Below are 24,085 nucleotides of genomic sequence, written 5' to 3'. Positions count from 1 at the left end.
CCGCAGTGTGGTTGTGACCCTCGATCTAAATTAGCAAATGGGGAAGGCCAATACATCTTCCATGAACATTTTGCTATAAAAAATAGTTCAGAAAATATATTTTGATATGAAAAATGGGACCTCCAGTATTCCAACTGAAATAAATGTTACTTATTTAATTAATGTATGTTGTAGAAACAAATTGGCCTATGGCAAAATATTTATTTTGTTAACAACTTCGCTATATGCACCATTATTCTAATCAAACCTGTCTGTTTATGACCAACCTGTGAACATATTTAAAACTGGTATGTACATGTACCAGGGCATGACCTGCCCATTGCCAGATTAGGCTGTAGTCAATTGCTAATTTGTTTATATAAAATGGCTACATCATTTAATTTTAACAATTTTCAAGGGAATTGATCAACAGATCTGAAAATTGGCTAAACAAAATGTATTTCAGTGCGAGCCCTGATGTATGTACAAAATATTTTTTTAAATTTTAATTGTTTCAGCTTCAAAACATGAAATCGGGTAACATCTTCATCCCTGAGTTAAAATAAAGTTTGAAATTTCTCATTTCATTTTACTTTGGATATAAATAATTAGTATTAAAAACAAACATTTGGACTGTATTGGTCTGCTTTACATGTATAATAATTTGCATTAAAACCATTTTGTTTATCAATTATTCTCAATATTATACAGGATGTTTTTCAGAGCCGTCTGTTAGGTACAGCAATATGCGTGGCAGTTACATATATTGATACTTACATGTATGTTCATGCAATAAACTGGTAATGCAATGAACCATTAAGGCAGGAGCATAATATTAGCCGTTGACAATAAATGCTTTGTAATAAACAAATCACCAGGTTTATTTCTTGATGTGAATACTGCTTCAGGCCCCATGGTCATAAAACTTCATAACCTAGCCCAAAGCCACAAACTGTGTGTCCAAGCTTTGTTGTCCTAGTTATGCCACTATATATATATGACGTCAGTAATATTAAAGTTAAGAACCGTGAACTAAACTAGTTTTGTGACCACAAACCTACATTTTAACCAATAAACCAAGTACATGCATGGAAAAAACTGTGTACATGATCTGTCATGTCAACAAATATAAATACTAGATACATGTATGTTGGAACAATAGGTGCTTTTGTTTTTTCTTCTTTTGTTTTATTAAAGTCCCACAATCAAGTGATTGGTTGTGTTAAAACTGTTTATAAATACTATTGTTTGCAAAATATGAAATGAAATTAACAAAAACATTAATAATTTATTTTCCCAAAAGCTTATATTCAATAATTATCTTACTAATTTAAAAAGAAATAAAAGTAATATTTAACTATATATGCCATCCCCACCCCAGCCAAACTACGAATGTGTTTTGTCCAGGTGTCAAGGAATGTTTACAAGTCAACTATACTAGCATAATTTCTGAAAAATATAATCACTGTTTGCCTGTATAGTGCTTTGACCGTTCCTGTGTTTATATATATGATATAAGCATAGATGTTTGGTTTGTTCTTCAGCATTCAGTTTCCTAATGATTGTTTTATTTAAAATTTTATTTATCGCAGACATTACAATTTGGATGAATTATGGTATATGTTTATAATGGTCAGCTGTGGTTGGGCATTATAATTATACTGGTCCTTCTAAAATTCCAGCCAGCACTGGTACTGCCAACCACCCCATATATAAATCTGCATTGTATGTCAGTCGTTTGGATTTTATATTGCACCGACTCGTAAATTTTTAGGCAGAACCTTGAATGGTATCGGACCTCACCATTTAAGGGGAGCTATCAATCTCGCACCCCATCACTCCCCTGAAATTAGTTCAAAGAGTCATTTTTAGCTCTCCTTTGCATGTGAATTTATACACGATCCAGCCAGTGCACCACGACTGGTACACCAAAGGCTGTGATATGTGCTATCCTGTCTATGTGATGGTGTATATAAAAGATCCCTTGCTGCTAATCGAAAAGAGTAGCCCATGAAGTGTCGACAGCAGGTTTCCTCCCTCAATATCTGTGTGGTCCTTAACCATGTCGGACACCATATAACCATAAATAAAATGTGTCGAGTGCACCATTAAATAAACTGTTTCCTTCCGTCCTTATACATGAATTCAATATGGTAGTATTTTAAATGGCTCCCCATAATCTAAGTTGGGGGAGCAGTTTAAATTTTTTCATGTCGGATGTCTCAGGTATATTCCTAACAAAAATAAACAACTATGTAGGTCGTGTACTAGCAAAGATGCCAGTACTAATGTACCATGTATAATTGTCTGAGAAATGAATTTTCAAACTGAGATTTAATGGCGTCATTGTCGCTAAGAATGCATACATCCCTTGTTGGAAAGTGATGAAAACTTGTTGGTTTTTGCCCATTTAAAATAACAGGAAGTCTGCATCAGAAGAAAATATGCTGGTGTTCACAGAAAAGTCATGAGACGGGTCACATAAAATGGAATTAAAAAATGATGATTAGTCATGGAATTTGATTGATATGGTCAACAAGGTGCTAATTGTTAGTAATTTAAATAGTTGACATGTTTGGTGGACTTGAATTTCGTTCTTAACTCTTGACAGTTTGGTGGATTCAGCTGTTGTTAAAAAGAGTTCAGACCTGATGTGATTGGGACATAGGCACAAGCCTCCTTGGCCAACCATTCCCCACAACCCAATCAGTGCTCCAGAGTTGATATTTCAAAGGTTATGTAAGTGCTGAACATTCTGCCTGTGGGTAAGTGGCATATAAAAGATCTCTTGCTGATAATAATAATAATAATAATAATACAATTCTTTATTTTCAGAGGGTAAACACATTCAGTACAAGGTGACTGGTCTCCCATGAGGCCCTCTCTTAATCTATACATGATATTATACATACATACATTCAAAGAAACAACATCAACATACATGTAATATGTATAGCATGAGGAACAATAGCACATATTATGAATATATAAATAATATATAAATCAATTTGTTAAGAAACATGAGTCAGTGATAACTCAATACATCATAATTATTTTAACAAACACAAAATCAACAACAAGGTATATCTTAAAATTGATTATTATTTGAATAGTGCTTAAAATAACTGGATTTGAATGAGGCGAGGGATTGAGAATATTTTATCTTTGAAGGTAGTGTGTTCCACAGTTTAGCTCCCCAGCATGAAAAACTATGGCGATAAAATTCTGTTCTTGCTTTTAATTCATAAAGGTGATTATGTTGAGTTGACCTCAGATTTAAGGAGTGAATTTCTGAAGTTGTTTGAAACATTGTTTCTAGATATGATGGAGATAGTTTGTTGAGGACTTTGTAGACAAACTGGCAGGTTCTAAAGTCAATTCTCTCTTTGATTTTAAGCCATTTGAGAGAGCTAATTATTTCTGCAGTGGACATTTCTTTGCTTTTTTCAGTAATAAGTCTTGCAGCTTGATTTTGGATTTTTTGAAGTTTTCCTATAGAATGTTTTGAACAGGTTCCCCAAATGGGAAAGTGTATCCACTTTCCTTTGAAGACTATGGCGTAGAATTACTAAATGTTTAAAATCTAGTGTAGGGAACATTTTGTTTTTAAATTTTTTATTAGCGACAGTTGGTGATAAGTTCAGAATCGAGTAGGAAGTAATATTTAACGTTTTAACATTTTGAACAATACGACCTCTGTAATTTGCATAGCGAATCGTGACATGATAGTGAACAAAATGTTCCCTACAGGAGTGATGATTAATTAATCAGTGTGCTCTAGTGACGTTGTTGAAAAAACCCAACTATATAACTTGACAGTCGCACAGAGTTCGACACCTTGTAACTGACATTTCTGCGGATTATAAAATGTGCTGAGGTGGCATTCGAAATTCCATGATTGCTAGCTAGCTGGCTCTCGTCCATAACAAGATGCAACTGGCAGGTGAGGTCTTCCAGAGATACTAAAACCACGGTATCTCCAGGCAGCAACCTGTTATTATTCTTTCTGTCCCACCAGTCAGTTAAATTTATTTGGCACCTCGGTGTGGGTCTTGACAACTTGCCCCCTGATGAATTTATAGCAGCTCTTCACAACAATTAGTGTGTACCACAGTTATGTAACTTTTTGAGACGTTTGGCTCTGGGCCATCGGGCTGCCACCAGCAAAGATGTGGAGTTGCAAATATGCATGTATGTGTAAATATCTAGATGAACATCAGCTTGTAGCTGGGTTCATGTTATTTGGACAGAACAGGTGTTCCTGAATATATATGGGGAATATATATGGGAGGGATGTTGTTGTTGGTAGAAAAATTGAGCAATGTGTTATTGTTTCTTTTGTACTATGGAAACAAGACTCTTGGTTTAAGAAGAGATGTGGGTTTTTAAAGAGTTTTATTTGCTTTTAACTGTTTTGCTTTCTTTTCTTTCTTTTCGCAGAATATATTTCATTTGATCTTAAAATGCTGGAAAACAATATTTATTACAGTATGTTGTAGAACGTTTCCAGTCTATTAATCTTGTGCTTTTGTTTTTAACGCCTGCCCTGTTTAAGATAGTACCCAAAGTAAATTAAAAGTTGAATATGTGACAAACATATTTCACAATAAAGTCTTCAAGAGGTTGTATATTGTTACAAATTTGCTAATACAGTGAAACCCCTCTAAACCAGACACCCTTGGGATCAATAAAAATATCCGGTATTAAGAGGAATCCGCTTTAGAGAGGTTATGTTATGTACTGATTTTATAAAAGGGACTCTGTAAAACGTCCAGTTTTGAGGGAATTCCGGTTTACAGAGGGTCTAGTCTTGAGAGCTTTCACTGTATATGTATATTTGTTGCTTGCAACTGGCTGACTGTGCATAAATATATATTACATGTAATCAACTACGTGTAAGAGCCGACACTATCAGTACCACTGCCAATGTGTGATAAAATTTAAGGTGTGTGTGCAGGAATTTATTATGGAGGGAAGAATCTAGACTGATATGTGAAGTTTCTAGTGGGGAGGAGGGTTGAACCATCCTGTCCTAGAAAATACATTTAAAAGGAAAAAGAAAGTTTGCTTTGAGTAAGGGGAAAGGATTTGACCCTTCCCTTGCACACACGCCTGACTTTACAAACCAACTTAACAATATAAATGCAAATAAACATTCACCTTGAAAAAAGGTATTTGTTATATATATATATGTGACCTTTGTGTGAATGGTGTTTCTCATGAATGTAGTATTACATCAGAACACCGCTGTAACCTGAGACGCAGAGAACATTTCGTAATTTATAGGTACATGTGTATATATGTTTACCGTGTACGTGATTAATCATTTGGCACACATTGTTCCTCTAGGTTTTTTTTATCTGCATTGATTGCCACCGTGTCATATTTTAAATACACGTTTGCCAGATCCATATAACAAACACGGGCGTATCTTGATATACGATTTCATGCAGCTACATGTCCTCCTTTTAGCCACGAATTGTTTTTTGCTGTTATAGGTAACAGCTTGCTTGAGGCGTGACTCGTATGTGTACCTGTACTGTGGTATATATCAAAGTGTCAGAATCACATTACAGATAGCCCACCTGTTTGTATCGCCTGTTACTTTAACAACCTGTCACAGTGTGGTTGTCAGCTGGCCAATACCTTGGACATATCCCTTCCAGGGTTTCTACCAGAGGTTATGGAGGGTAAAGTTACATACCCTAAAATTAATGCATATAGTTTTTATAAGTATACCAGAATTGACATTACGTAGTTACTGAGAATTGCAATCCTGAAGAAGGCAGCAGGAAGTTGCCGAAACGTAGAGAATATAATGTGTTTTGGTTTTATTACGTATCCTCAACTTATTTTCTGCCTTCTGATGACTGAAATAAACAATAAAGGACATATTATATTTCATGAAAAAAATAAAATTTGAGATGTATAAATTACTGCAGTTTGTCCCACGAGAAACTTAATGTTATAAGTTGGGTTTTGAAAATTCAAAACGCCAAATCTTTATGGTGTCCATTTTATTCTACATAACCCATGATTGAAGTGTATTGTTGCTACAATGTATCAGGGATTGAATTTTTTTTTTTTTTACCATTATCCCAAAGGAATAGTGAATTTAAAAAAACACTTATTTCGTCTAAAAATGTACTATCCCTTCAATTATTAATGTGCCACTAGCTTTCCTGACTATGCTAAGTCGCCCTGTACAACATTGCGTAACGAACAATTGTTTATATACCAGTCTATGCATTACTGCGTACTAGCTGGAATTACAAACGAACTCACTCCAAACATTAGTCTCGATCAAAAAGACTTATTTTGTACCGGTAAGTGCATGAGAAGGGCCTTAGTAGTGCGAGGATTTGTTATGCAGAAAGATGTAGGTGAAGAAAAAGCGTAAGCGGAATAGTCGCAGGCGATTTTCAGTATTCCGTGCTTTATTTTCACTTTTATGACGGAATATTGGAAGAATTGTTTTACTATTCCGTTTCGAAATTTTCTATTTGCGGAATAGCGTAAAATTCGACACCTGTGTATGTAGATATATTATACTACACTAGAAACACTAAAAAAAATCTTATTTTAGTGGATCCAGTGGTTGAAACACCATAAAGCCAACTGAAGTAAATAAATGATTTTGTAGTTAACCCGAAATATATTCTATATGTCTAGTTAACACATCCATCATCCTAAAACATGAATGCGTAATACATTATATGGAATTAAAAGCACGTAATCCGTCCATCCTTTGAGTTGATTTCTGATTAAAAAACAAAACAAAAAACCATTTGTACAGTGTACAGTGAATAGAGTATTGTGTGTATACAGAAACGGCACTCTCATTTGAAAACTGTCCACTGGGTCTTTTGTTCACGTACAAGTGTGTACATTTTCCTTGCAGTCCTTTTATGGCAATCTGCGCAGACATTTTTCAATATCGCCAGATTCACAGTGGCAATATTGATTTTTTTTGGTGCTGTTATTCTTTTCTCTCGCAGCTTGCGGTGTACTTGTAGTCGTATGTGAAAGACTGTTAATTAACAAATTCAAAATGAAGCCCAGAGAAAGATATTAACGCAGAGAATGCATTCATAAAAAAAAAAGTCATATCCACAGAGTCATTGCAGAAAACATTGAATTCACCTAACCAGTCGATTTGCAATAGTCATTTCCAGGGTCTTGTTGCTGCCCTTTGAATAAGAGAGAGAGAGAAATATAAAAAACCAGGTCGTTTTCTTTTTTCTTTCCCCTAACTATTGTCAATAGCTGTTCAAGCTCTTTTCAGTGACCGAAATAGACTGCATAGCTTAGCTGGAGAAGATTGTTTGCCCATGCAAATAATGTGCTGTGGTCATGGCAACGAGATTGATCTTTACTTGCTTTTATCAAGAGGCTTGAGGCTTTCTGGCAGCATGCCAGCGACGTTTTGGCCAGGGGCCAAGCGCTGTGTTTGTGCAGTTTGGAACTGGTTTATCAGGTTGCCTATATGATAAGAGTCCTGTGCGCTAGGTCACAAGTGGGTTCTTTATGGCCAGCTAATCTGGCTTGTAGGAGATAGGACTCCTAATGGTACATTGTGACTGCCTCGGTTGGAGATTTCCAATCTGGCTCTACTCATTTGTTATGTGGAACTTTCCAGCAGCTTCTTAGTTATATATGAAATCAGATTTGGCTGGGAACAGTTTTAAAAAAGTTAATCTTGGTAGCTTGTGTATATAAATTTGTGTGCATGGTTTTTAATATTTTCGGTTGTAGACAGAAAAGGGTTGATATACATATTGTCTGTAAAAGGGGTTTTAGTTATATATGAAATCAGATTTGGCTGGGAACAGTTTTAAAAAGTTAATCTTGGTAGCTTGTGTATATAGATTTGTGTGCATGGTTTTTAATATTTTGTTCGGTTTAGACAGAAAAGGGTTGATATAAATATTGTCTGTAAAAGGGTTTTAGTTGTATATATGAAATCAGATTTGGTTGAGAACAGTTTTAAGAGTTAATCTTGGAAGCTTGTATATATAGATTTGTGTGCATGGTTTTTGATTCAGACAGAAAAGGGCTGATAAAAAAAAATGTCTGTAGAAGGATTTTTTTATTAAAAAAATATTTTGTTCGTTATCAGATTTTGTTTCAAACAATTTTTAAGCATATGTGTATGTTTTATATGTTTGTGTATACATATGTTTAGATTGTGAAATTTAGCAGGATTCTGTATGTGTATGAATCTCAGATTTTGGGTCGAAAGATTGAGATTATGAGATGGAATTCTAAAATATCTATATTCAAACAATGGAATTTGGGAGACATTGTGTGTAAAGTTTAATTTTTAAAAATTTTCATTGTGATGAAAACATTTAATGGATAACTAAAGTACACTTAAATGAACTGGTAGTCTATGTATACATACATAAACCGGTTTTATTTTAGACTGCCAATTTAACAGGATTCTTTTCTGGGATTTCAGCATTTTGTTCTGTTCAAGTTCAAGGATGCAAAGAAAAGAAAGAAATGTTTTATTTAACGACACTCAACACATTTTATTTATGGTTATATGGTTAAGGACCACACAGATTTTAAGAGGAAACCTGCTGTCGCCACTGTATGGGCTACTCTTTTCAATTAGCAGCAAGGGATCTTTTATTTGCGCTTCCCATAGGCAGGATAGCACAAACCATGGCCTTTGTTGAACCATTTATGGATCACTGGTCGGTGCAAGTGGTTTACACCTACCCATTGAGCCTTGCGGAGCACTCACTCAGGGTTTAGAGTCGGTATCTGGATTAAAAATCCCATGCCTCGACTGGGATCCGAACCCAGTACCTACCAGCCTGTAGACCGATGGCCTGCCACGACGCCACCGAGGCTGGTGTTCAAGGATGCATTTAAAAAAACGAAAACATGTATAATAAGGTTTATGATTTAAAGCTATTTGTTAAAAAAAGTTATGGGATTGCTGTAAAAAAAATCATTAAAACTACTGATTTAAATCAATTTATTTGACAAAATGTAATGACATTGAATCAAAACTATAAAAGTACATAATTTTAAGATATTTATTTTGTATCAACAAAATACCCCACCCCAAAACACACTTCCCACTTTATATAGGGATACTATTATAAGTATTCAATTAACACTAATGTATTACAGTGTATAAGATTTGGATATTCTCATAAGTGAAACAGCAATGTCTGAATCTAAAACTAAAATCTGTGCCAGTGCTGAAAACTGGCAGGTACGCTATAACGTCTGACCTACTATTTTACTATTGACTCGATGTGTTGGTGTATACAATATAGGTATTTTCTGTTTTACATGGCCTTTTGATAAAAAGGAAGTATGAAAAGCTGTAGCTGGGAAAAACTATGAGTCATGGTGTTTTTCATGAGTCATGTGAGTAGCAGCAAACAATCAGGTTTTTGTTCCAGCTGGTTTAATACATGTGTGTACATGCGTGCAGGTTATTGCCAGTATGCTTGTTTCCTTTGTGAATTTATCAAATGAACTTCTGCTGTGCTTTTAATATACAGTCATAATAAAGGGAGTTTCATTAAGTCTGTACAGGAAAGAAAAAAAAGGATGACCGAATTTATGAAACCTGTTTTCTGCTCAGGTGTTTAAACATTGTTTGGGTGTGGTCAATACCCCCCCAAAAAAGCTTTGTAACTTTGGCACATAATTTTTTCTTTTATAATCCACTTCAGTGCTGACATTGGACATTTTAAAAGTTTGAAACAATTATCAAATATGTGGGATATTTGCTTGAAAATTTATAAAATGTAGCAGATTAAAATATATTTTTGTCAGCCAACTAATACATTTTATAGGCACTTTGTATTCAAATTAGTATTTGGCACAACATATTTTTATTTACAGTTATATGGTGTTGGACATACGGTTAAAAGACCACAGATAATGAAAAGAAATTTAGTTCTGCCACTCCATGGACTACTCTTTTTAGTAAGCAGCAAGGGATCTTTTATATAAACCATCATTCAAGACAGGATAGTACATACCATAACTGTAACCAGTTGTAGAGCACTGGCTGGAATGAGAAATAGCCCACCTATGAGGATCTATCCAAGATTGATTCTGCATCAGGCAAACATGGGAAAATGTTCAGCGATCTATAATACATGTATACGCAAGGCCTTTTTAATATTTGTTTTAATTGTTCGACTTCTTCTCTTTTGATATGCACTACCAACTACCTTCATTGTCCTTACCTGATGCTGCACTTTTAGGATCTTTTAGTGCTCAGTTAATAGCCTACCAGTATCATGCACCAAGCATGCTAAATATTGCGTACAAAGATGTATTTATGAAATACAACTGTAATGGACTTTGCCACTTTATATATATATATATAGACACACACATACACACACACACACACACACACACACACGCATTAACTAATAAGGGTTGCTTATCTACACAGCACTCATGTTTTGGGGGGAAAGCTTAGTGTAAAGTTACCACACCTCTGCTAAACTTTCCTATGCGGGTTACATGTAGTGTAATAAATATAGGAGATCATTTTCATCCAGGCATAAAAATGTCCCTTACAGGCTCAATAATGGTCTCACAACAGTGTTTGACATCATTATATACTTTGTGTGTAACACAATATTTACAGCAGTTTATTTTAAGCCATGTGAATAATCTTTTTCTTTTTTTATGTGCTGGTAGCCAAGAGTTCCAAATAAAACTCTAATAGTATGGTAATCCATGCAGCCATATTTCTAATATGCTAATGCACATTTTTTATTATCCAGCTCTATAGAAATTAATACAATTTCACTGACCTAGAAAGCTTCTATGATACAAGTTTTCATGAATATCATTTTGTTTGGTATCAGAGATACCTGCCTTTTTTGTTTTACACACACACACACACACACACACACACACACACACACACACACACAAATAAATTGAACTACAATTACCAAGATAAACAGATCAATGTTGGATGTATGAATTAATTTAAATAATTAATGTGTATCTTAAGATGAAAAGACTGTTCATAGCTGAAACTATTTTATATTAATAATTGCATATAGACATTCCACATACCGAACTGGATGCAAAACATATGCACACACAAAACACAAACAAACATCGTACTATTCTAATGACTAAATAAGGCTTAATTTTTGGCAATACATTTATAATCATGAACAAACTTGCACACCGCACCAGCATATAGGCTGCATTTTGGTTCTGCATAATAAATATAAATTTCTTTTTTTCTTTAGGTGTATGTAATAAAAGATTACAAGGCAAATAAAATTACAGCTTGTAAATTACTACGGACTGAAAACCACCCTAAAGCATGCTACTCGAACTCAAAGGTCTTTGTAAAAGTCATCAAAAAGCATGAACACAATTATAATGTCAGACTTTAGTTCACACATTTTTGTTTATTGTCTTAAAACAATTGCCCTTGAGGTAGTTAGTTGTTGCCTGTTTATCTCGGAAAATCTATTTCTGGACTTATTAATGTACCACCTGAAGGTCGGGTCAAATTATTTCGTCAGCCTACATGTACATAGTTGGATGACTCATAGTGGTGTGTTTATGAGTTCACACTGTTGCACTTTGTACCAGCTGTTGGCAGATATTTTCCATTACATAGATAGCACTGGGAAGAGGTAGTAAGGCAGATCTTGCTAAAAAAAATTGATGAAAAACTGCTTTGCATGGGTTGTTCGTTCGATAACGTGTAATGGGAATGAGAAGGAAAAAATGGCGGATAAATATTTTACGTCTGGTATAATCTGTATTGATTAGTTCATTGTGAGAATGCAATAGTGTATTGTCAGAGGGTAATGAAAGTGCATTTTCATTCAGATTTCTAAAAAGGCAGATTATGACTTCAGGTGATTAATAACATTTCGTGAAATAGTCCCGATGATAACAGATTTTCCTGTTTGTGATGATAATACATGCACCGAAGAAAAACATTGATAGATTGTATATAATACTGGGATAGTCATCTTGCACACTCCGGTGGCTGTACGTGTAGATTAAATATCTGATTAGCACGCAGTAATGGCTATTTTTTATAGTCCTGCATTTTCCCACATATATTATTGATTGTGTGAATATAGGGTGTGTGTAGGGCTAGCTCTTGGTGAGCAAAACATTTCGCCAAATTGTCTATTAAAGTTGAAAAATTGCAGAAATCAACAGATTATTTTCTTTAAAATGTCAATTATTACCTGAAATTATTTCACCAAATTAAAATAAAATTCACCAACTGCTTTCAAAATTAACAATTGGCGAATTTGGCATGTGCCGTGTGTGTGTGTGTACATCGATGTCTATCGGATGATTAAAAAAACAGAAGTTAAATAGCAGAAAAAGTATGTAATGCAGAACCTTAAAATTGCATTGCACAAAACCAGTTTATGTGGTCTGTTGAGAATAATAATTTTGATACATGACTTACTTTTAAAAAGGCACATGATACAAAACAATGTCAAAAAAGGTTAATAGTTAACTGAGAACCTACTCAACATTTGCTGTGCATATTAGAAACTTTTCTCACTATTTCATTTTGCAACGGATTACAGCAGGGTTTTTTATAGGATAATTTACACTTCTTCATTTCTGTGTTTGTAAGTTTGCTGCCATCATTTCAAGATTTCATTTTTACGCTCTTCTTCCACTACCAGTAAAATTGTACGTTTGACTACCGTCTTTTTTTCTCGGAAAGATTGTCATATTGAATCAGTCATATAGTTGTAGTCGGGGGACATTAAAAATAAAATCTCTAGATGTTGGGGGCAAAACTCACACCTAAAGAAATGAAGTATATTTTATCCTAGAAAATAAATAAATTATGGGCCGTATGAAAATAAACCAGCTGAACAATTGACTATTTTTACACCGCCTATGCAGGAATTAAGCTTCTGTTTGCTAAAGTAGCTAAATATTGATAAAAATATTTAATAATAAAAGAAGAAAAAAGAGAGAGAGGCTTATTTCAGAAATACTATATTTAAAAAAAATATTTTCATTTTGTTGGTAGTTTATTTACAAGATTTGTCTTGACTTTTTCAAACAAAATATTGCACACTGTAGACAATATTACAGTTATTTTTTGTCCAACTTAAACATTGCTACGTGTACAGTATTGAGAATATGCTAGTTGGCGGCCTGGACATGATCGATTCATCTTCTGTGATCTGATGTGCTGTTGCTCAGAGCACCAACCTCACATCAATCTGTTGCAGGAATTTCGCTATTGATTTTTTTTTTTCATTCTGTTTGCTGGAGGAAATGCCAGGTCATTAGAATTGGTCAACTTGGGAGCCCAGCAGGAGTAAGTTGGTGTCGTCTGCAACATAACTAATGGCTCGTGTTGACGACGTGGAAGCACAAAAGAAAATCGATTGTATAGCCTGCGACAACATGGAGGCTTTTCAAGACATTGTAGGTACATCCAAGAAGAATGCGAGAAGACTACAGCTCCTTATTCATTCTCGCTCCAGCTAGTGCACCATAACTTGTACATCAAAGGCTGTGGTATGTGTTATTCTGTCTGTGGGATGGTGCATTAAAAAGATCCCTTACTGCAAATTGAAAAAGAGTAGCCCATGAAGTGGCGACAGCGGGTTTCCTCTCTCAATATCTGTGTGGTCCTTAACCATATGTCCGATGCCATGTAACTGTAAATAAAATGTGTTGAGTGCATCTTTAAATAAAACATTTCCTTCCTTCCTTCCTTATTCATTAGCCTGCAGTGACATGGTAGCTTTTCAAGATATTATAGGTACATCCAAGATGTATGCGAGAAAACTATAACTCCTTATTCATCAGCCTGCTATGACATTCACTATGTCCAGTGGTGTAGGAATTGGAATATTCCGTCTGCACCGTACTAATTTGTAAGAGAAGCACAAACACATGATAAAAAATGATATCCCAGCACATTTGTTAAATTTGTGAATATGATGTACATCTTTAGAAACAAATATGGTAGTTGTGATAGTTGGTGTAAAAAAATTGGAGAAAAACCCCTACCCCTCTACAACATAATGAATAGCAAGTAGCAGTAGTGTATACACTTTATCACAGACAGGATATGGTACATGCTAGGTGTGGGGTTTTTCACCACACACCAGATGTTGGGTATAATTCCACCATCCAGTATGGATGATTTCAGTTCAGAATATGTTTTAAAACTGCAATTCCATAAAATGAATACATGCACATGTACCTAAAACTTCTATAAATAAAACAGAAATAAAGTACCATACAGTATGTTTAAGATGGATGATTTCAGTTCTGTTACTAAAACTAAGAATCCACTTACACTGTATATAGACAATTGAGATTTAACAATATACATTTTAAAACTATTTCCACAACCTGAACACATGTACCTATACCATGCCTATAAAAATTACAAAATTAATAGTCGTGCTACATCTAGGAAAAACTTTTTTGTGTATTTAAATTATCCATATGTTGTTCTTCTTCTGCGTTCAATCAAGATTTGGCTGTATTAGATCAATAATCCGGATATGATAATGAAATGTGGCGTCTTCCGGAGGTCATCAAGAAGTCCCCAGAGTTTGATATTTAGGGGTGTGTCTTGTGTCCAAACTTTCTGATGGTTCTCTTCCAGGTGTGGGCAGTTTTGTAGGATATGATCCATATGTTGAATACATGTACACCTCATCCTGACAAAAAAAAAAAAAAAAAAAAAAAAAAAAAAAAAAAAGGAGAAAAGAAAGAAAAATAAATAAATTAAACAATGAATACAGCTCTAGATTTATTTCGTTACCGTTAAAAAGAGAACTAAAACTGTTGTAACAATGCGGCCATTGTTCAAACAAAATGATGTAGATTCTTCCCCAGCTGAATATGCCCAGGCCACCTGAGCTGTCTGAAGTCGGCCTGCTGGAAAAGCATGTGACTTGCAAATGGGTCAGACAACCTTTGAACCCACTTGGGCCTGCTTGACTGGCTGCTATATACTACATCAGTCTGGCCAGATAGCCCAACCATGGCTCTGTGTGTAGAGAGAGAGAGAGAGAGAGAGAGAGAGAGCCGCCAGCCATCTAGCTATCTAGCTATCAGTTAACACAGAAAACAGACCACTGCTCAACTCACACTAAGATGTTGTTGCCCACAACTGGGCAAGCTGCCAACTCCTGCTGGGTGTGTGGGATCTTGAAATAAGCTAAACCTCTTGGCCCTGCAGGGCTTTCCCAACTAGTTTGCCTGGTGTAAATAAAACCCATTTGTCATGTTCCACGCTAGACTGGTAGACTTTCTCAAGTCTTTAAAAAAAAAAAAAAATAATTTATAGGATCTGAAGCTGTTGTTGGCTAAAGCTTGTTGGCCCTACAGCTCTTTTTCCCCCCCACTGGTTTTTGTCATGTAAACAAAAGGCTGTTTGTCACATTCAGCACTAGACTTGCTTTCTTCTTTTTTGCTTTCTTCTCTTTTTAAAAATAAGTATGAAATGGAATTGGAGCCTGTAGTGAACTAGACTTTTAGCTCAGCAGGTCTTTTTCCCCCAACTAGTTTGCCCTCTGTAAATATACAACTGCCATGTTGTTTGTCTGCAGTAGACTTTCATAAGGCTTTTTTCTTTCTTTTCTTCTAACATTAGGTCTAAAATCCATGGATGGATATTTTGGATACACTCATTATTTTGTGGTCATACATTTGCTGTTTTTAATAAAATTATGTATACTTCTCATGCTGACTCAAAGAATTACTTGATTACAAATTGACAAAAACACTAAAATGACACAAAATTGATATTATCTAAAATAATTGGGTTTTACTGTGAGAAATTTACAATTATTTTTTTAAAACCAGTTTATATAAATTGTACTTTTTAGTACTGATAGTAGGTTGGGGTTTAACATTTTGGTTAAATGTTTTTCATTTAAATTCAAAACTACAATTTATCAATAAGGATCATTATTGAATCGATATGATGTTTATAGATTGTTCACACATTTTTTTATTGCCCAATTTCAAACTAAGGTTGTTTGATATATGTAGCATACAATTATCGTGACACTTGGTCAGTAAAGAGAGGAACCCACAGTTGCCATATGATATGACGTCGTTAGAATGCACAGAAATCCAAGGTGTAATTGAACGTCGTATCCAAAATGTGTAAGCTCAAACTATTTATACCCAAATTTAGGTACAAACATGCTGGCCTCAAAACCACTGAAATGTTAAGCTTTAATCAAAACAAATTTTTTTGTAATAAAAATACCTTACTGTGCTCAGGACACACAATTTAAAAAAAATTAAAACCACTAAAACATCTCAACCCTTTTGTACCCAAATTAGTGACATCTAAAGTCCTGATGGAACAGGGCATACCATTGAGCGCTGGTTGGAATGGGAAGTATCCCTGGATTTATTGAGGACTATTAATCCTATAATCCATCGCAGTGAGGACTGCATACCACTGAGCAACATCCCAACCTGAGCAAAACAAATAAAAATTAATACCTGGTTAATAAAAATCTGTATCACATAGCCATGCATAAGTGAGTGTTATAGTGTATTATTATTACTGCGGATGGCTTCAGAGACCTAATATAGTCATAACTGTCACTGATGTTTGTCATTTTCACCAAGCCACAAGAATGTCGCAGTGACGTTTGATGTCTCGATGATGTGTGAAATTTGTATAGCCGGTGCGATATGCATTATTTTTTAGCACTGTTTGTTTTAAAGGCATTGTATAATATCAGATTATGAACATTTTATTATACAACTTTTACATTTTTTTTTATCTCACTGCTGAAAGAGGTCTGTTTTATTGGGATTCTGTTAATAGAACAATGCACTTTGTCCTGCAGGAATCATAAGAGAAAAGTAGTTCTGGTTCAACAAAGGCCATGGTTTGTGCTATCCTGCCTGTGGGAAGCGCAAATAAAAGATCCCTTGCTGCTAATCGGAAGAGTAGCCCATGTAGTGGTGACAGCGGGTTTCCTCTCAAAATATGTGTGGTCCTTAACCATATGTCTGGCGCCATATAACCATAAATAAAATGTGTTGAGTGCGTCGTTAAATAAGAATATTTTTTTTATTTTTTATTAACTAAGGAATGGTATGAAATGACTACCAGGTAAGTCTTTGATCAATCCCAGTATGTGGGCCCTTTCGGCTATGTCTCACTTTAGCCAGTCTTCACAACTGTTGTAACAAAGGCCATATACTAGTAGTATATTCTATCCTGCCTGCAAGATTGTACATATAAAAGATCCCTTTGTGGTTATTGAGTGTGAATCATAGCTATTATGATAATTCACCAACAACCACGGGGGTTATTTCTTTCTGCGAGATATTTTATGTGTATTTTTCCAATACAAAGGCCAGCACATATATAACAAGCTTCTTACAAAAGACATCTTAAACAAGAAAACTTGTTCCATATAAAAGAATTAATTCTCAAAGTTATATATCATATAACTTGTACATAATATAATTATCTATTTTTTAAATTCCGGTTTTTATAGGTACCAGACAACTATTCCTATTTGTGTTTAATAAAAAACACATTGAAACTTAACACTATGTACAATACTGCAAAGTTTCCGGATTCTTTTGTCCAGTGTCATTTTCATCCCTGAGAAATAAAGTGGAGCAAGTCTAGTTTTATTGTAATAAAGGTGACATTGAAAAAGCCCTGTCTGAAACGACCAAGTCTATTGTTTCCCCATGGCTGGAGAATAACATCACTTGCCTGTTAGCAGTTTCAACCCATCTAGCATTTTTTTCTGTTTTAAAAATGACTTGGTTTAAAAATATGCTTTTGTAGGGGAAAAGTTCAGTAATGGTAGCCAACAGTACATGCACATTATACACAATTTCAAAAGGTAATTGGTAGGAGGCCTAGCTAGATGTACAATTAAGTCGGTCAGTGGATGATGGCTGAAGTTCAACCTCTGGCATTTCAAAAAGTGCTGGTTGAGCCAGCTTTTAGCTGCAGTTTAAAAATAACACACATATGTAGCAGCCATTTTAAGTCATTATTTTAAATGCAGTTTGCTATGTCCATTGGTCGTTTTATTGTGGTGCCATTTTGAATGGTTAACAAATATTAAGCAAACTTAGTAGTTCATCTAGTAGATTGCATTTACAAAGAAAAATATTTAATTTGTCCCAAGTACTGTTAAATTTGTTTAAAACATACAACAGATAAAGTTGTTGAAATTATTATCTTACAGCCAAGGCTCTGAAAGCTCAGTATTATCCCTAAGTACTTTGGCTTGGCTATGATATATCAGGAAACATTTTGTTTTATAAAATCTTGATCAGCAACATTTCTTGTCAATTAAAAATTGATCACCAAGTACTGTTTAATGTTTTAAAATTGTGCAGAGATCTCTGGAACTTTCACAGCAAATCATAACATGATACTGAACAAAATGTAGGTATTGCATACCAGCCCTAGCTATTTGGTCTTTTTTGACAATAAATATTGATTTATACTAAACTTCCATTGATGATCGAATTGTTAATGAAAGGTTAGGCCAGTGTAATTGTACTATTGAATTTGAAGCTAAAAAGGTATGTTAGAGGTATACCTAAAACATACCGCAGTGCAGACTTTGACAGAAGTGGATAGTTTCTCAAGCACAGTTTAAGCTTTTGCTCACCAAATTGCCAAATGCAAATTAAAGTTAGAATGTGGCAAATATATTTTATTATGATTCGCCAAGAAGCTAATTTCGAAAATCATGTCATTTATAGATGTAAAACCATTTTTGCTGTACATTTTTCATTAGCAGCAAGGGATCTTTTGTAAAGTACTGTTGTTTTATTTAACAACACCACTTGAGCACATTGATTTTTTATCTTATTATCGGCTATTGGACGTCAAACATATGGTCATTCTGACACTGTTTTTTTTTTTAGAGGAAATCCACTGTCGCCACATATGCTACTCTTTTATAACAGGCAGCAAGGGATCTTTTATTTGCGCTTCCCACAGACAGGATACAGCAAGCATTTTGTTCAGTATCGCGTCACAATTAGCTAAACAAGTTTCACAGATCGCTACACAAGTTTAAAACATTAAACAGTAGTTGCTAATCAATTTTCAATTGACTAGAAATATCGCTAATCAGGATTTAAAAAAAAAAAATGTTCACTGGGGTAGCACATACTATATGGCCAATGATATACCACTCAAGAGGCACTGATTAGAATGGGGAGGGGTGGGTGGGGCAATCCGAGAATGATTCCACCGAAAAACTTGATGCTATGACGAAAGTAGATCTACATCCTGCTTGTATCACTGAACAGTGGACTCCAGGGCCTGAATATTTGCTTACTTTGCCTGCAGACTTTTAACACTTGTTACATGCCAAATGTGACAAATTGGTTGGCTGCATGACAAAAGCCGATTATGCAATACGTACCACAGCCCTAACAACGATAATACATAGCAGCCAATTTTTGCTCAGACGAATGGATACATATAGAATAAGGCTCACGAGTGAAAAGGGTGATTGATTGTATGATATTAGCCATGTACATGCATGCACAATGACCAAAAGAATACCAATATTGTATTCCAGGCTATACATGTATATCAACACATTTTGGCACCACATGTTGTTTGCCTGTTTTGAGCACTATGAGATCTTTTAGTGCAAAAATGTTAGTAACAGCTGTTCGAGAACTGTAGCTATTTAGAAATTAATTTTCGGTTATTTTTGACAATCTTACTAAAATGTAACATTTCATTGGTTTTGAGGTGAAATGTTTTGTTTCTACTTAATTTTGGGGTGCTTATTTTAGGTATTCATGTCTTGGGCACAGTGTTTTATCACCTTAACATTGGTGCAATCTAAAATCCTGGGTATGACAAGTACTATAGTAGCTGTGTATATATAACTGAACTTTGAGCAAAAGGAATCCAAACATCTCATTTACAGTTACATTTAGAAAACAAATGATTCCCAAAAATGTTTTTATTGAACAATTTCAGTAACATTTTTAGTTCATTTTAAAACTAAACATTTTATGGGAGTATTTTATGACCGACGGGAATAAAATTGGGACACCATCAAAATGTTGATGGTATGAAAATGCCACTTTTGAGAAATGCTTATCTTGTAGACCACCAGATTTACATGTGAAACAAAGACATTTCTGGTAACGGCTAGATTCGTTTGTCTAATCTTCTGTTATAAATTAATCATCAGCTAATTAACCACCAGTATAGAATCTCCTTGGGAGTGGCTGCTCCTATAAATGAGGCAGTAGATGGAGATTCAAGGCTGGTAGGTACAGGGTTCACAGCCCGGTACCGGCTCCAACCCACAGTGAGTTCTTAAGGGCTCATTGGGTAGGTGTAAGTTCACTACACCTTCTTCTCTCTCGCTAACCACTAACAACTAACCCACTGTCCTAGACAGTCAGCCCAGATAGCTGAGGTGTGTGCCCAGGACAGCGTGCTTGAACCTTAATTGGATGTAAGTGCGAAAAATAAGTTAAAAAGAAAGAATATGATGGAGATTCATGGAATAAACCACTGTTTGGCAAAATATGCCCATTTGACTTTGCCTTATGCAGAGATACAGTCTTGATAGCGGTGAACGGTTTTGTCGTCATTCATATTGGATGTCAGACATTTGGTAATTCAGATATGTACATATACTCTTTAGAAGAAACCCACATCCATTTATTCCATATATAGTAGCAAGGGATATTTTGCATGCACTTTCCTACAGGCAGAACAGCACTTATCACAGCCTTTGATGTACCAGTCATGGGAAACAGTTTTGAAAGAATTAATTGCTGGCAGTTATTTTTGTGTTGAACTTGGTTCAGCATAAGTTGACAAAAAAAGTTTGTTTTGTTTAACGACACTAGAGCACCTTGATCATTGGCTATTTTGACATATAGTCATAGAAAGGAAACCCACTACATTTTTCCATTAGTAGCAAGGGATCTTTTATATGCACCATCTCACAGACAGGATAGCACATACTACGACCTTTGATATACCAGTTGTGATGTACTGGCTGGAACGAGAAATAGCCCAATGGGCTCACCGACGATGATCGATCCCCTGACTGACCGCGTATCAAGCGGACACTTTACCAGTGGGCGCATAAAGTTAACACTGCATACATACATTTAAAAAAAGAAAAAAGAAGTTTAATCATCATTATCATCATAATCGTCATCTCATCATCATCACTGTGCTTGAACCTGATTACAGTACCAATGGTTGAAGGGATCAGTTTTAGTTTTTTATTTGTTGCTGCAAAAGTTACTTGTTTAAAATTGCTGTAAACAGGCTTAAAATTGTCTTCTGTGAGCTTTTGCATATAGCAAAAACATTAAAATATTTCTATAGGTAACAGTTTCTTCAGTTAAAGTCCTGCATCTTCATCACACATGTCTATTTACAGAGATGTACACAATTAGATGTACCATAAGTGTGACACTTCCAAGGTTTCTGCCAGAAGGTTAAAATACATGCCCTAAAATCTTAGAACTTGCCGTAATGAATATATTTTAATAATTTTTAGAATGATTTTAGTAAGAGAACTGTATACCGTTTGAAACTTGTGAAAGTGCATGAAATGGTGTCCAATTTTAAAACATTTCAAACCCATAACCAGCTAATAGGGGAACTTATGGTCTGTTAACAATCTGAAATTATTTTCTGGCATAAAGCCCGTATTGTTCACATATTAAAAGAGAACCCTCATCTACCGGAAAGATTATCCTGGTGAATGGTACTACAGACAACTTGGCAAGTTACAAGTAACATCAATTCAGTAGCACAAACCTAGTGCTGCCAACAAAAGTCTGCTGTGTTGCAAGACGAGATGGTATGAAATCATAGTAAATGGAAATCAGCTCAATTATTTGGGATATGACAACTCCGATTTCCATGTAATTCCATTATTTCTTAAGTGTCTAACATTGGTTATCTGGTTTGATTCTGCAAGTCTTTATAAAAAGAAGAAAGATCCATACACTGGATCCAAATTATTTTTCTGGTAGCAATTAAATCTTGACCTTAGTGGTAGCCCAGAGTGTCTTGGCTGTGACTATTCGGCTTGCATGGACAGCCAGTTTCCAAGCTCTCGTTCAAATACTCTTTTTATAAATAGTGCAATAATCTATGTTTTGTACATATTAAAACACTAATTAATATTATATAAGTAATGCATTATCTCACTTTGTCATGTATTGCTCGTTTTTGGTTTGTAGTTGGGGGGTTTTCAGTTTCCCAGCCCTCACACTTGAAACATTTATAATAATTCAATTTGTAGAGGGGCGAGACGTAGCCCAGTGGTAAAGCGCTCGCTTGATGCACGGTCGGTTTGGGATTGATCCCCGTCGGTGGGCCCATCGGGCTATTTCTTGCTCCAGCCAGTGCACCACCACTGGTACATTATAGGCCGTGGTATGTGATGTTGTCTATGGGATGATGCATATAAAAGATCCCTTGCTGCCAATCAAAAAGAGTAGCCCATGAAGTGGTGACAGAGGGTTTCCTCTCTCAATATCTGCGTGGTCCTTAACCATATGTCTGACGCCATATAACCGTAAATACAATGTGTTGAGTGCGTCGTTAAATAAAACATTTCCTTCTCTCTCCGTTTTCCGACGTCATATAACCGTAAATAAAATGTGTTGAGTGCGTCGTTAAATAAAATTTGTTCTTCATTTCCTTCTCTCTCTCCGTTTTTCAGATATGGTAAAATCCAGAGTGTGAAGCTTCATCCTGTCAAAGAAAATGAAACATCCATATCTGCGACGGTTGCGTTTATGGACATCAAGTCCGCCTCGAAGGCGCACAGCTCTGAGAACATCCTCGACGGGTGCACGGTGAGGACGGACTACTGCGAGGGCTCGGCCAGTGGGTGCGCCGCAGGCCGGCCCAGGGAACCCTTCATCCCTCCCAGCAACAACCGCGGCACGGGATCATCTTTCACGTGGACTAAAGGGTAAGTTGACAATGGCCACGGATCTTTCATGATGTGTGCATTCACACTGACAGTGGGCGAATCGAGCTATCCAGAGCTAGCTCTGTATGGTGAGAACATTTTGCCAGATTATCTCACAAATGCTAAATCTGTAACTATTTTGCAACAAAATAACAATTATTACACAAAAAAATTTCTCCACCAAATTAAAATAAAATTCGCCAAAAGTTCCTAAAATTCGCAAATGGCGAATTTGGAGAGTGGCAGAGCTAGTCCTGCTATCTTTCGAAACTATGGGTTTGTTATCAGTTTTTTTGTTTGGGACATTTCTAATACCTTTGAGGTACTTTTGTTGCTTGGCATTGGAATGGACAGTTTGTTTTGGAGTCCATAGGAGCCATGGCATTAGAATTTACCATTGTTTTTGGTTACTTTGACATTTGGTATAGTGCACAGTTACTAAAATTTGGGTTGGCATTACATTGCAAATGCCACCAAACCATGCAACATACTTGTACCATTCTTGAATGATTAAGGCAGCATCTTGTGAATTCTGCAAGCAGTGTTGCAAGATAGAAACTTTTTTTTTTTTGTTCAAAGTAGAAAAAACACTGTTTATATCTTGATTGATTGGAATTTTTACTCTCATTTTACCATTGGTCAGTATTGTTTTGTTTTGTGCTGTGACTTACGTGACTTATTTGCTACGTGGTGACACCTTTTTTGTTTTTCCTTTCTTTGTGGATCTATGTGCCCTTCTTGTAGTAATGTTGGAGTCATTACCTGTTTTGTTGTACAACATACCAAACTTTATCATGATATTTTTGATCCAATCACCAGTGTGGATATGTCATTTATTTTGGATGTATTTTAACAGTCTGATTTTCATCTTTATGGATATATGTGCTTCTGGTTTTGCCCCAGGTAGAAGAACGTGCTATGGAATATTTTAATGGAATTTGCTTTAATTTTCAATTAGTGCAGATTTCATAAATCAAAAAACAATTGGATTTTACACAAAAACCAAAGGAACCACATCCTCCTGTTGGATTATACTATTTGAGCAGTTCACTGCGATTTGCATTTGAAAGCAGAAGACTGGTGGATTTTACCAATGGCATGGATTACATAATTTTGTCTGTGACAATTGGATA

The 24,085-nt window shown here is 35.4% G+C and overlaps 1 protein-coding gene and 1 long non-coding RNA gene across 3 annotated transcripts in view; one reads left to right on the top strand and one right to left on the bottom strand.

The window, feature by feature from the left end:
• The window catches only part of LOC121390489 (protein split ends-like), a 108,672-nt gene that overhangs the window by 3,392 nt on the left and 81,195 nt on the right, over positions 1-24,085 (top strand). For both annotated transcript variants that reach the window (XM_041522320.1, XM_041522319.1), the window contains exon 2: positions 22,698-22,952. In XM_041522320.1, coding sequence (XP_041378254.1) covers positions 22,698-22,952 — 255 coding nt within the window. The remainder of the gene's footprint in view (positions 1-22,697; positions 22,953-24,085) is intronic.
• Positions 14,041-15,523, bottom strand: LOC121390490. Its single transcript, XR_005960218.1, has 2 exons — positions 15,106-15,523; positions 14,041-14,672 (listed from the first exon to the last, which is right to left on the bottom strand). It is a non-coding gene; the product is annotated as an uncharacterized LOC121390490 (long non-coding RNA).

The sequence above is a fragment of the Gigantopelta aegis genome, chromosome 15 (assembly GCF_016097555.1).
Source record: "Gigantopelta aegis isolate Gae_Host chromosome 15, Gae_host_genome, whole genome shotgun sequence".
NCBI lineage: Eukaryota > Metazoa > Mollusca > Gastropoda > Neomphalida > Peltospiridae > Gigantopelta > Gigantopelta aegis.
The sequence above is the reverse complement of the archived record's forward strand: the minus strand, read 5'-3'. Positions and strand labels throughout refer to the sequence as shown.